Source organism: Pan troglodytes, chromosome 21 (assembly GCF_028858775.2).
Source record: "Pan troglodytes isolate AG18354 chromosome 21, NHGRI_mPanTro3-v2.0_pri, whole genome shotgun sequence".
NCBI classification, from domain to species: domain Eukaryota; kingdom Metazoa; phylum Chordata; class Mammalia; order Primates; family Hominidae; genus Pan; species Pan troglodytes.
The window spans coordinates 20,607,377-20,621,789 of NC_072419.2; the positions used below are offsets into that span (position 1 = coordinate 20,607,377).

General features: G+C 37.4%; 1 protein-coding gene across 9 annotated transcripts in view; it reads left to right on the forward strand.

Moving 5' to 3' along the window:
• MACROD2 (mono-ADP ribosylhydrolase 2) overlaps positions 1-14,413 on the forward strand; it is a 2,047,165-nt gene that overhangs the window by 80,151 nt on the left and 1,952,601 nt on the right. For all 9 annotated transcript variants that reach the window (XM_024352108.3, XM_063803019.1, XM_063803020.1 and 6 more), the window contains exon 3: positions 9,960-10,067. In XM_024352108.3, the coding sequence (XP_024207876.1) occupies positions 9,960-10,067 (108 nt within the window). The remainder of the gene's footprint in view (positions 1-9,959; positions 10,068-14,413) is intronic.

The window sequence follows — 14,413 nt, forward strand, 5'->3', positions numbered from 1 at the left end:
CTTTCATCATCCTTCTGTCCATATCTGCCAGACTTTTTCTTCCCTACTTCAGCTTCTCAGCTCCCTATAGGCACTTGAACTTTAAGCACACTGTCCCTCGTTGAAGGTTTTCAAGGGTCTCAAGGATCCCCAAAAGCAACCACCTGAGGCTATAAAGGAAAAAACACTAATTGGAAACACTGAATATTTTATCCAGTCAGATGGGCTTTGGAGACATCCTTAAAGCTGTTCGATGTCACCTCAGTTACTGCCTAAAATTTGGTCCACAGCCTCCATAAGATTACATGGGAAAATCTTAAAAATCTTCTCTATAAATATTATTAAAAAACATTAACTCTCATATAGAACAGGTAACCTAATTTGTTCCATTTATCAAAAATACAATTTTGACAAAAATGTAGACCAAAGATAAAACTATATTACTTTGTTTACTTGATTAATTGCTAAAATTTTAGAATAAAACTGTAAGATCTGTTTGCGGCTATCTGCATATTTGTTTGTATATGTTTATGTATGTATGTTATATATATGTGATATTTTTCTACCTAAGGATAGTATTACCAACATAATTCATAAAATCTCATAAGGAAGCACTATTCAAATTATCTTAGAGATTAATGAACTCTTATATAAGTTAAATATTCCAAAAACTCCCAGAAATGTGGAAACTAACCCAAATGTGTTTTAAAGTTCATACAGGCTGGATGTGGTAGATCACACCTGTAATCCCAGCACTTTGGGAGGCCAAGGCGGGAGGATCACTTGAACTCAGGAGTTCAAAATCAGTCTGGGCAACATGGTGAAACCCATCTCTACCAAAAAAAAAACCCCAAACACACACACATAAAAAATACAAAAATTAGCCTGGCTTGGTAGTGCATGTCTGTAGTCCCAGCTACTCAGGAAGCTGAGGTGGGAGGAACGCTTGAGCCCAGGAGTTGGAGGTTGCAGTGAGCTGAGATTTCACCACTGCACTCCAGCTTGGGTGACAGAGCGAGACCTTGCCCCCTCACCTTCCACCCCCCAAAGAAGTACATATAACTTTGCTAAGTCTTCAATAAATAAGATTAATATTATTGGTTTAATAAAAATGGGTTTGTCTTAATGACTTGTCAGCGTTAAGTATAATGTGGGCATGTTTTTATTCTACTTAGGTTTGCTGATCAGATAAACTTATGTCTACTAGGTATTTAAGATTATAAAAATTATAAATTTCACCTAAGAACCACTGTACAAGTAAACATGCACTAACATTGAATTGCTTTATAGCCATGACTTCTTGTATATCAAGCATAGCAGTAAAACAAAAATCCATGTGTTTAACTTTTTTAGGTTTTTGCTTTTATAATACTTTCCTAATATATGCATATGTTGTAGAAATCGTTAACAGGGAAATAACTTGAGATGTTGGCTAGCTTTGTTTAATGTTATAGTATGTCTGCCTGGAAATTGTTTTTAAAATCTTTTTAGTAATTTGCAACCTTAGACTTACATTACATTACATTAATAGATATTCATTAAAATCTACATAATTTCTAAGAAATATAAATGACTGAAATACTAATACTAAACTTAAGTTTGAGTTTATATACTTTGGCTTTTTATTTTCATATGGCATAAAGGAACTAGATATAATTGGGCCTGTTAATAAAATGTTCTTCTGAAAGATTACACTATAAAGAAACAAATATCTCTAGGAATTGTAAGATGATATACTCATAAAACCTGCTAGTTTGCTATAGAATGCTAGTATGTGACACAGTTTACAGCTGTCTCCTTAAGTTTTCTTTGTAAAAGTGTATTGGTCGTTAGAATTACATTTAATACATGTAAGTTAAACTACTAAAAATAATAAGTGTGAGGAGAAACAACTCTGTATGCAAAGTATGTGAGGAATGAAGGACTTTTTTTACTGTTGATAAGGGAAAAAGAGTGTAATTTTGTTTTAAAATAAGATTACTGGTTATTCCAGAATGAGAAAGAGGAAGAATGTAGGACGAAATCTGAATGGATATGGAAAGCTGTAGGTTTGCAGAAAAGGAATTCTTTATGTTTTCAAGCTGGCTATGATTAAATTGATTTCTATATAAAGTTTTTTTTTTAAATAACATCAGCCCAACAGTGTGCTAATATAAAACTAGAACTTGGTTTTATTTCTGTTAAAGCAACAAAGTTTTCTTGGAATATTGGTCTGTTCTTAGTAAGAGACTGTGAAAGGTTTTTCTTTTCTTTCTTTTTTTTTTTTTTTCTTTTTTGAGACGGAGTTTCACTCCTGTTTCCCAGGCTAGAGTGCAATGGTGCGATCTCGGCTCACTGCAACCTCTGCCTCCTGGGTTCAAGCGATTCTCCTGCCTCAGCCTCCCGAGTAGCTGGGATTACAGACATGTGCCACCACGCCTGGCTAATTTTGTATTTTTAGTAGAGACGGGGTTTCTCCATGTTGGTCAGGCTGATCTCGAACTTCCGAACTCAGGTGATCCGCCTGCCTCGGCCTCCCAAAGTGCTGGGATTACAGGCGTGAGCCATCGTGCCCAGCCGCCTCTTTACCTTTTAAGTAATCTGCCTAGGGAACAAAAATTCTGTGCCTTATCAAAATAATTTATTGTGCTTTGTGTTTTCTATGTCATCTCCTTTTAAGAGAACTTAACTATTGTTTCATAGTTATCGATGATCCTGTTTAATCAGCATTCAAATCTTTTGACATTTTTGAGTTTTCCAAAATCAAATTCTAAATGAATTCTTTTTTTGTTTGTTTGTTTGAGATGAAGTCTCGCTCTTATCCCCCAGGCTGGAGTACAATGGCGCGATCTCGGCTCACTGCAACCTCCACCTCCCAGGTTCAAGCAATTCTCCTGCCTCAGCCTCCCGAGTACCTGAGATTACAGGCGCCTACCACCACGCCTGGCTAATTTTTGTATTTTTAGTAGAGATGGGGGGTTCACCATGTTGGCCAGGCTGGTCTCGAACTCCTGACGTCAGGTGATCCGCCCACCTTGGCCTCCCAAAGTGCTGGGATTACAGGCGTGAGCCACCGTGCCCAGCCCTAAATGAAGTATTAATCTTGGACTGACCTTGAGATTTCCCATAGGTCCCCTGGAAAATGTCAAAGGATTTTTTCTTTCACCTAGTAAAAATTTTGTTTGTTTGATATATTAAATTATGTGGGAAACATTGTCAAGTAAAAAGTGATGCTTAAGCTTTTCTAGGTTATATTTGTATGGGTAAATATTAATAATAAAACATTCCAGAAATTATGTGAATTTCATAGACATTTGCCAATACCCTCATTGTCCATCATATGTTCTGGTATATACTGTTATCATCATAATGCCAACTATTATTTAAATATTTAAATATTGTGTGTCACAAAAATAACCAAATTCCCTCACCAGTTTTATCATTTTTATAATGAACAGATGTTTAACCACAGACATTTTAAGTCTTTTATTATCCACAGATAGTTTTTCTTTTACTCTGATTCTTCCTGAAAGCTCCCATAATCAGCTTATAAGCCAGAATGCTTCATTTTCAACAAAACTGATTGTCTCAGAGACCTGTGGAAAGGACTATGCCAGGTACTCTGGGGTATAGCCTTCTAATGGCATTGCTTAGATACTTGTAGACCATACCATTGGAATGAGTATGGATTTCTGCAGCTAGTAGAGAAGCTGATGGGTTCATAAAACTGCTAACGCAGGATAAAGCAGAAGATTCAATTACATGGGGCCGAATAAACTAATAAATAAGATAATTTTTATGGTTATTGTTTTGGAATATTTATCATTCTTTAATGTCTTATTTAAGGAGACTTTTTTTCTGTTTTCTCATGCTTTCTATAACTCATGACAATTTAGTAGGTTATGCTTTTGTAAAAAGAGATGAAACATATTTTCTTCCAACCTGATCCCTCCAGAATTCAGAAACACTTACTGAGTATTCTTATTCTCAATGGCAATACAATTATTTGGATAAGTTCAATAAGATTCTGTCTTCCTTGTAACAGGGCATACTTGGAAAAATCAGTTTATAACCAAGGCTTTGACTGGAATGTCATATTTGAGAATGATGCATTGAATCAGATACGTCCAGACAGTTTTAAGGCACAAAGACTTTATGGAGTCAATGCTTACAAAGTCCTCTTGGGAAAACCGGCCTGGTAACTGGCTTATTGGGCAGGGGTTCCCAATCCCTAGGTCTCAGACTGGGCCATACAGCAAGAGTTGAGCAGCAGGTGAGCCAGCATCTTCCCTACCCCCAGTCTGTGGAAAAATTGTCATCCACAAAACCGGTCCGTTGAACCAAAGTTGGGGACTGCTGTTATAGGGTTCCCAGCCTTATAGGTGGGTAAGGAAGGTCACTTCCTGGCAGGTCCAGGAAGCTTAGGATATTTTGGGAACCTCACAAGAGAGGAATTCACCCAAATCTATAGTTCTTATAGGAAAAATATGGTAGTGCTTGGCTTGACTTTTAATCTTCAAGAGGCTTTTAGAAGTCTAATATGAAGGCCAGGCATGGCTCACGCCTGTAATCCCAGCACTTTGGGAGGCCGAGGTGGGTGGATCACGAGGTCAGAAGATCAAGACCATCCTGGCTAATATGGTGAAACCCCATCTCTACTAAAAGTACAAAAAATTAGCCGGGTGTGGTGGCAGGCGCCTGTAGTCCCAGCTACTCAGGAGGCTGAAGGAGGAGAATGGCATGAACCTGGGAGGCAGAACTTGCAGTGAGCCGAGATCGTGCCACTGCACTCCAGCCTGGGCAACAGAGTGAAACCCCATCTCAAAAAAAAAAAAAAAAAAAAAAAAAATCTAATCTGAGATTCCTCATAAAAAATTCCAGTAAAACAAACTCAAAAGGCCTAAGTGGTCATTTTTGCTGCAATTATGTAAATAACCAGGCCAAATCTAATGAGACCAGACTTATTTTGTAAACAAGAGTTAAAAAAGGAAGTGAGTGGAGAGAAAATTTATGCTTAAATGGAAAACTATAGTGTACCCTTGTGGTTTATTAAATTCTAGTCCTGTTCATTTTTTTTTTAGCTTTCCATTGTCAACCTATAAACTGGACTGGATCCTGCCATCTTATGCATTTTCTCAATTCTTCTAGTTTCCTCTGATAGCCTACTACAGGTTTCCAAACTAACATTTCTAATTTTTCCCCACCTTCCTCACTTGGCATCACTGAGAACTAAAACTATGCTTTTCCCAAAGCCCAGGAAGCTGAAGCTGTACCACCTGGTATAAGCTGAAGAAATCACCACACCTTTTCATGTATGGGTAACTTCATGAGAATCTCTTCTTTCCTTGAACAATAAGAGGGACTGACAAAGTCTGTCTTCTTAAGCAAACTTTAGTCAGGTTTCTCTAAGCCTTTTTCTTGTCTAGGCCCCATTCTTGCAATACCTGCATAGCCCAGTTTCAGCAAGAATCTTGCTAAGTTAGTTAAGAGAAAATCTCTTACCCTTGATATCAGATCACTCTTGATACTTGGTCAAATTGCTCATCCCCCACCAGGCAATATGTGATCACCCTGACTTGCCTTCAGCAAGAATACTGTTAAGGCTCTATAACCAGAATCCCCCTATATTTCCTCTTAGTTATTTCCCATCCACTCACCTCCATTCTGCTCCTTGGCTATAAATCCCTGCTTGTTATTGCTGTATTTGGAAATGATCCTAGTTCTATACTGAGGTCTCTTTCCCTTTATTGTAATAGTTTCTGAATAAAATCTGTTTTTACTGCTTTAATCACTTCCAGTTCTGGTTTTCTTTGACATTATCAGAAGTATACAATATGAAAGAGCAATTACTGTCATGTGTTTATACTGACAGATATTTCAACTTGCAATTGTATAAAACCAGTGATGTACAAGCTGAGTTGGTGCTTTGTGTACATAGAGAATGTCCATGAGGGAGATATACTTGGCAACTTTTTGTCTTATTTATTACTGAAAACCTAGGGTATGGAAAAAGATACATTGAGATCTGTGTGTGAAAAGGAAGGCAAGGCATTGCTATGCAAATAAAAGAGGTGGCCTCTAAGTGGTAATTTATATTGTTGTATTTGCAAAGAATAGTTGGTGGTCAAAAATACTCCATTAGGTTTTGATTTACTGTTGAAGGAAATACTGCTAATTATTAGTCCTATCAAGCTGTAGCCTTTAAGTATGTACATATCTTTTTGGCATACTATGTGAGGAATTGGGCTGTAAGTATAATCTGACTGTTGAGGAAAAAAGAGCCTCATGTTAGTTTTTAAAATGAGAGACAATGAAAACATTCCCTCATAATGCTGATAACTTGAGTAAAGACCATTTTGAGTAACTTACTTGAGCAACATTGTCACAGCAGTATATTTATTCAATACGTTGAATTGCTTAAACCTTCACTTCAGTCTCAAAATATTCCATTTAAAAAATTTGCAGATGACAGATTAGAGTTTCTTTTGAAACAACTGAACGGTGGTATAAAAATGGTTTAAACTTCAATGTTTTCCCATACCTTTCTTTTTTTCTTTCTTTCTTTTTTTTTTTTTTTGAGATGTAGTCTCCATCTGTCGCCCAGGCTGGAGTGCAGTGGCATGATCTCAGCTCACTGCAACCTCCACCTCCCAGGTTCCAGTGATTCTCCTGCCTCAGCCTCCCAAGTAGCTAGGACTACAGGTGCGTGCCACCATGCCCTGCTAATTTTTGTATTTTTTTTTTTTTTTTTAGTAGAGACGGAGTTTCACCATGTTAGCCAGGATGGTCTCGATCTCCTGACCTCATGATCCACCCGCCTCAGCCTCCCAAAGTGTTGGGATTACAGGCATGAGCCACCGCGCCTGGCCCTCCCATACCTTTCTTTTATAATTTCTTTGCTTTTGAGAAAGAAACACATGACTTATTGTCTCATATGTTTAAAAATTCTATCACTACAAATGTGAGTTACTTACATAATGCTTCATGAGAAAATGAAATAATACTTTTTAGAGCTAAAAGCAGTTAAAGAATGATTAGAAGATCTATTTACTCTGTTTCCCATGTTGAAATGGTCTTTCTGCATTCATTTGTGATAAGTCTGTCAATTTAATGCCTGATAGAGTTCTGAAACATCTTCAGTGATGAATCTTTATAATTTCTAGGTTCACAATAGTCTAAATATCCATTTGTTTCTGACAAAGCCACCAAATGTTTATTGTCATTTAACAATCGTTAATGGAGAATCAAGAGTTTATAATTTGGTTAATCACAATAGAAACTAGTTGGATGTGGAACTCAAGGACTTGTGGCTCAGAGTCCTTGTCATTGGGTCAGGTGTTGACAATTTGATAACAGCACAAACAAAATATAGTCTCTTTCACTGATAAGCAATAGTAATAAATATGATATTTTATTTAAAATAAAATATTTTGAAAAAGTATCTTAGTATTGTGGTCCATGAATGCTGAATATGGATGCTGAAATAATATTTGTCACCTTTGTAAAAAAAAAAAAAAAAAAAAGGTAGTTTTGGCCAGGTGTGGTGGCTCGCGCTTGTAATCCCAGCACTTTGGGAGGCTGAGGTGGGTGGATCACCTGAGGTCAGGAGTTCAAGACCAGCCTGGCCAACATGGTGAAACCCCCTCTCTCCTAAAAATAGCTGGGCATGGTGGTGGGTGCCTGTAATCCCAGCTACTTGGGAGGCTGAGGCATGAGAATCGCTTGAACCTGGGAGATGGAGGTTGCAGTGAGCTGAGACTGTGCCATTGCACCCCAGCCTGGGCAACAAGAACGAAACTCTGTCTCAAAAAAAAAAAAAAATGATTGTGTTTGTTGATCACTTACTATGAGGCAAACATTCTAAGTGTAATGAACTCACTTACAGTGGTTTACAAACTGATGCATGGAGAGAATAACTTATCCAGACTCACCCAGCTGTTAACTGGCAGAATTAGGATTTTAACAGAGTCAGTCTGGTAGGAAAGTCTGCTCTTTCCCACTATCTGGCAGAGATAAATAGTACTGTAGGAGTCCCTGAGAGGTCAACTCAAGTGTAAGTATTTTATATTTTGAGGTTCCTAAAGTTTTTCTCTACGTCATTAACATACAAGTTGCCCACATTATTCTCCTTGTCATTATTACTACAACCCGTGAGTATTTTGATAGAATACTTCTGGGAGAGGCCCAGGCGCGGTGGCTCACGCTTGTAATCCCAGCACTTTGGGAGGCCGAGGCGGGCAGATCATGAGGTCAGGAGATCGAGACCAACCCCGTCTCTACTAAAAATACAAAAAACTAGCCGGGCCTGGTGGCGGGCGCCTGTAGTCTCAGCTATTCGGAGAGGCTGAGGCAGGAGAATGGTGTGAATCCGGGAGGCGGAGCTTGCAGTGAGCCAAGATAGCGCCACTGCACTCCAGCCTGGGCGTCAGAGCGAGACTCCGTCTCAAAAAAAAAAAACCTTCCGGGAGAGAAGCGGTTACTAAGAAGGGAATGCTTTATAGACAGAGAAGGGATCATTTTTATGGTCATAGATTATTTTCTAGTCTTGGCCAAACTTTTTTTTTTGGGGAGGGTGTATTGTGGTCCAAAGACAATTTAGGTGACTCATAACCTATCACCTCTAATCCCCCAGATGTCTCAAGATTGCATGCTCATGAGAGTATCTCAGTGAGTGAATAGCAGTGTCTCTTCTCATTAAAAATTTATGCATATCATAAATACTTTTAAAAATGAGAGTGTCTCAGTGAATGAATAACAGTATCTCCTTGTATGAAAGATTTACACATATCATACTTTAAAAAGTTTGAGTTTAATATAAATTCAAAAATATAAATCAGCTTTCCTGTAAGTATATTAAAAACCTTTTTATGAATAGCAATTCAAAATATTTTAAAACATTTATTTTGCACAGCTTTTACTAGATTTATCTTATTGCTATTTTGTTCAAAATAAATGGAAATTCAAGTTTATAGTCTTGCTCTAAATCATTTTTTAAAATATCAGATTTCAGAAAGTAACGTTTTTGGCTTGTTTTAGATATACCTGCTTGCTGGCTGTTGTGTGTTGGGATAGAGCTTTCTTTTTAAAATCTAGTAGCGCCCTCTAGAGTAAAAGGTAAAATACAATTTGATAAGAAAGGAGCAGTTTCACAAATTCAAATATTCTCCTTGAAATTTCCTATCCGGAGTAATAGTTTGTTACTTAGAAGTACCAAAGAGCTGGCCAGGCATGGTGGCTCATACCTGTAATCCCAGCACTTTGGGAGGCCGAGGTGGGCAGATCACTTGGGGTCAGAAGTTCAAGACCATCCTGGCCAACACTGTGAAACCCTGTCTCTACTAAAAATACAAAAATTAGATGGGCATGGCATGGTGGCTCATGCCTGTAATTCCAGCTACTTGGTTGGGGGGTGGGGGGGGTGGTGGGGGAGAGGTGGGCGGGGCTGAGGCAGGAGAATCTATTGAACCCGGAAGACAGGGGTTGCAGTGAGCCGAGATCACGCCACTGCAGCACTCCAGCCTGGGCGATAGAGTGAGATTCCCTCTCCAAAAAAAAAAGAAGTAGCAAAGAGCTGAACCTAATTTTTTTTTGCTCAAATATATATATATTCTTATCAAGGATGCCTTTTAGGTAAGTTCTTCTTACCTAAGATTAAAGATTAATACATCTTTTTCTTACCTCCTTGTGAATGTAATGGTACATAATTTTATTTTAGAATGGATATTTTAATAAAATTACCCATAAGTATTGAATTTCTTGTTGACCAATGTAACATGCTAAAATTTTATTGTATGTCCATTTTGTATGTGATAGTGTGTTTGTTTTGAGAATTACAAAATAGAGAATAAACCACACCCCTTGTACTTACGCTCTTATTTCCACTTGTTTTTTGTAGTAGAGCATGACACATATTGGGTCTTGTAGTAGTCTTGAGTAAAAAATTATCTCGATTAAGTTAATTAATAATATTATTATTGATATATATCCATTTTCTATTACAGAAGAAAATACTCAGGAAACATCCCAGGTGAAGAAAAGTTTGACTGAAAAAGTTTCTCTCTATAGAGGTGACATCACATTGCTAGAGGTAGATGCTATAGTCAATGCCGGTGAGTAGTTGATTTTCCTGTGATGTGTTTGTTATGTAAGTATTATTTCAAAATTTTTAAATAAATAAGAATGTAAGTATTTTAGAAAAAAATGCTTTCTGATGGAGAAATGTCTATTCTGTTTCTCTTCTTGATTAAAAACATTGGAGATCTATTTTTTTGTATGTTCTGCAATTAATGTGCATCTACAGTACCCTCTACAGTGAAAGGCGCTAGGTTGAGATTAGGATACTGCACCACTGGAGAAGTGACAGATTGTTGCAGAAAGTTCTTCAGAAAGAACTTTAGCAAGTATATTATTGTTACTTTCGTAGCTTGAATTAATAGTTGGCCAACATAAATACAAGCTCATCAAGCTTTTTTCTTCTTTTGAATAGGTTGTCAGGCAATGATTGAACTATGTAAGACAAAAGTGAAAATATAAAGAAATTATTTCAGTGATTTCAAAACTTAAGTTGTTTGGGTCCCAGTTTTCATTTTCATTATGAAATGCTTAATTTTAACCAGCATATTTTAATTATTTTTAATAATTAGTTGTCTAGTTAATTTTCCTATTTCAACATTGGGAAAAATTTTACAGATGTTATATTTTATTATGTGGCTATATATCAAAAAAGATACAACAGCTGTGATTCTATAAAAATATTGTAAATGAGAGGATATTTAATGATTTTAATTTGTGTTTTGTAAAGTTAGGCTGTTTGAAGTTTGCAAGTGTCAATTAAAAACAAATCTGGACTTAGGTAAGGAGAGGCTTTATCTAAATAGACTATTACAATAAAAGGAGGAGGATGATTTCAATAGGGGGAGGCAGAATATTGTGTTATCGGGAATGTTTTTCCGGAGGTCAGCTGGTTCTGGGGAAGGGCTGTTAAGGAGGGGTTACTCACCTTCCGTTGCTTCAGGGTGGACCAAAGTTCAGGGGTTTTCAGGAAGGAGAGGAGCCTGACTAAAGTTTGGTCAGGTCGTTTGTGGGCATTGACCAACCAGAATGGTAAATGGGGACAAAGAGTTTGGCTAACATGTATGAGACAGAGAATGGGAATTTGGAAAGTCTGTTTCTGGCCTTGTCATTGGTTGCAAGGTGGTCATCTGTCAGTTTTATCTAGTAAACTTTCCCAGAACACAAAAGGGTAGGGGTAATTTCTTGACTGTGGCTCTTTCCAAGAATACAGAGTTCAGGTGAGTTTCGGTGTTATCTCCAGGTTTCCTTTGGTGATAATAAATTCACAGAGAATAGTAGGAAAGTGCATTGGCAGGTGAACAGAAGGGTCTAATGGAGAACTGAAACATTGTTCAAGGATATTGTACAGCTCTGGCAATTTAGCAGAAAGTTCAGAATACCGGTCAGCTTGTTGTTCCCTTAGAATTGGGTATCAGTTACAGCTGGGTGCGGTGGCTCATGCCTGTAAGCCCAGCACTTTGGGAGGTCGAATTGGGTAGATCACTTGAAGGTAGGAATTTGAGACCAGCCTGGCCAACATGGTGAATCTCATCTCTACCAAAAAAATAACAAAAATTAGCCAGGTATGATGGCGAGTGCCTGTAGTCCCAGCTACTCGGGAGGCTGAGGCAGGAGAATCGCTTGAACCTGGGAGGTGGAGGTTGCAGTGAGCAGAGATCATACCACTGCACTCCAGCCTGGGTGACAGAATTGAGACCCTGTCTCAAAAAAAAAAAAAAAGGATTGGATGTCAGTTGCTTTGTACCACAGCTGCTTTGCTGTAATCAAGGCTCAGTTTTCTCCTTTTCTTCTTCTGATGCATCTGCACTTCCTTTCTCCTTTGCTGCTTCTGCTGCCTGTCTAAAATGTAAAAGTCTTCTTGAGAGAGGAGGCTGGGTCATTTAATTGCCACCCAATATGACTCACTCCTTCATCCTCAGGTTACCTCATAGGGTACAGGTCTCTCTTATATGTAGTATCTATGGATTGCTCATTTGTGGCCCTGGGTATCAAGATGCTTTCTCTGTCCCGTGGGGCCTTTGGGGGAAGACAGGCCCTTAGAAAGGGTCTCAGGAAGTCCTCTCCTGTAGTTTTAATAAGATATCACTATAGCTAGTAATTTAATGTATATGCCCTAAATTCTATAAATATATGAGCTTTAATTTTAAAACATTTGAAAGATCATATGTGTGTATATATGCATAAAAGATATATGTGTGTGTATATATACATAAGAGAGATATATATACACATATAATCTTTTATATATACACACATATAAACAAAAGATATATATACACACATGTGATCTTTTATATATACACACATATGTATATGTATACACATGATCTTTTAAATTTTTAAAAATTAAAGCTCTGCTGGGCGCATTGGCTCATGCCTGTAATCCCAGCACTTTGGGAGGCCAAGGCTGATGGATCATGAGGTCAAGAGATTGAGACCATCCTGGCCAACATGGTGAAACCCCGTCTCTACCAAAAATTAAAAAATTAGCCAGGCGTGGTGGCGTGTGCCTGTAAGTCCCAGCTACTCGGGAGGCTGAGGCAGGAGAATTGCTTGAACCCGGGAGGCAGAGGTTGCAGTGAGTCGAGATCGTGCCACTGCACTCCAGCCTGGCGTCAGAGCGAGACTCCATCTAAAAAAAAAAAAAAAAAAAAGTTAAAGCTCATATGTTTATAGAATTTAGGGCATATACATCAATATATATAGACACATAAAAGATACATATTTATACTCACATATGATCTTTTAAATTTTTAAAAAATGTTTATATGTATGTACATACGTATATAAATACACTATCAGCCTTCTTGTGTGTTCTTGTAATTTCTAGCCATTACTCTTAGTTCTGTCCTGAGGAAGTACAATTGATCATATCTACTTCCTTTTTAAATACTTGAAGATCACTCTCACAAGTTTTCTCCTTCTTGTTATTAAGATAACATTGAATTTGCCATGTTAGCACACACTTAATACAGTAATAATGGTCTTTGTTGGATTTTGCTGTCTTCCCATGGAAGCCACACACTAGTGCCATTTTCTCTTTTTGTGTCAACTCCCCAAGCAATGTCATCTCCTTCTTAAAAATATTTAATACTGTGTATTTGTTAAATTGAATTATTTAATATGTATGATTGAATTTGTAGATCTCTGACTAATAGGACATTCAGCATTGGAAACGACACAGTGAACCAGTTGGCTCTGGTGTTTTTTATCTGATCAATTAATACAAATATTTTGGGAGTAATTATTGAAATAAATGGTGCAAAACAGAAGAACATCATTAACTACCTCATCACTATTTTGTTCTTTTAAATATTATTATCTTGCTCTTGCCTAAATGTATAATTTTTCATAGCTGCTGCATAATATATAAGGGTATGATGAATTTATATGAAGACAGGCAGCAACTTTTGCTTACTCCCAAAACGATTTGGTAATTTTAGCTCATCTCTCTGGTTGTGATGATTGTAATTTGGCCATGTTTTGCATCTCACAAGGATAGTCTCATCAGGAAGATCCCAGGTAGATAGAAAAGGGATGCCAAGTGAATATACACTGTAATGGCTCTATTTACAGCTTTCTACTGTGCAGTTTGTTTGCCTGGTGTGGAAGGAGTGGAACAGCTGTTAACTTTTCAGGTGAACAAGACAACATGGCAGGAAACTATAGAGCTGCCTCTACTGAGAGGGGGAGTGAAAAACAGTACCCCTAGTCACTATGCCAAAGCAGCCCAGTTGTCACCTCCTATTAGACTTCTGAAGTTCTCATGACCATATTAGTACATTGGAACACCTGGTCTTAGTTGCTATGAATGAAATGATTTCATATTTTAAACTTATTTCTAATAAAGTGTTTTTTGAACTACCTTAACCTCTTTAAATGTGACCCAGGGTGGACTTCTTGTGTATTATATTCTTCTCTCTAGGAAATTATGCATATTTAGTATGTTTTAATAAAACAGATTTTGCAGGCATTATAGTACACAGGGCAGTAGCACAAGTTTAGAGTTAGGCAGACCTGGGTTCAAAATTCAGGTTATCATAACCAAGGCCATTTTTTATTTAAACTTTTTATTTTGAAATAATGGTAGAAAAGACAAAAATAACACAGAGTCCTATGAACCCTGTGTAAACTTCTCCCAGTGGTGGCTTTGTATATAGCTATAGTACAATATCAAAAGCAGATTTTAAAAAATAATTTATTTTAGTTTCAGGGAGTGCTTGTATACTTGTTACATGGTATATTGCATAATGCTGAAGTTTGGGGTATGACTGATCCTGTCACCTAGGTAATGAGCATAGTACTCAATGGTTACTTTGTCAACCTTGCCCTTTCTTTTCCTTCCCCCTTATTAGTGTTGCCATTTTTATGTCCATGTTTA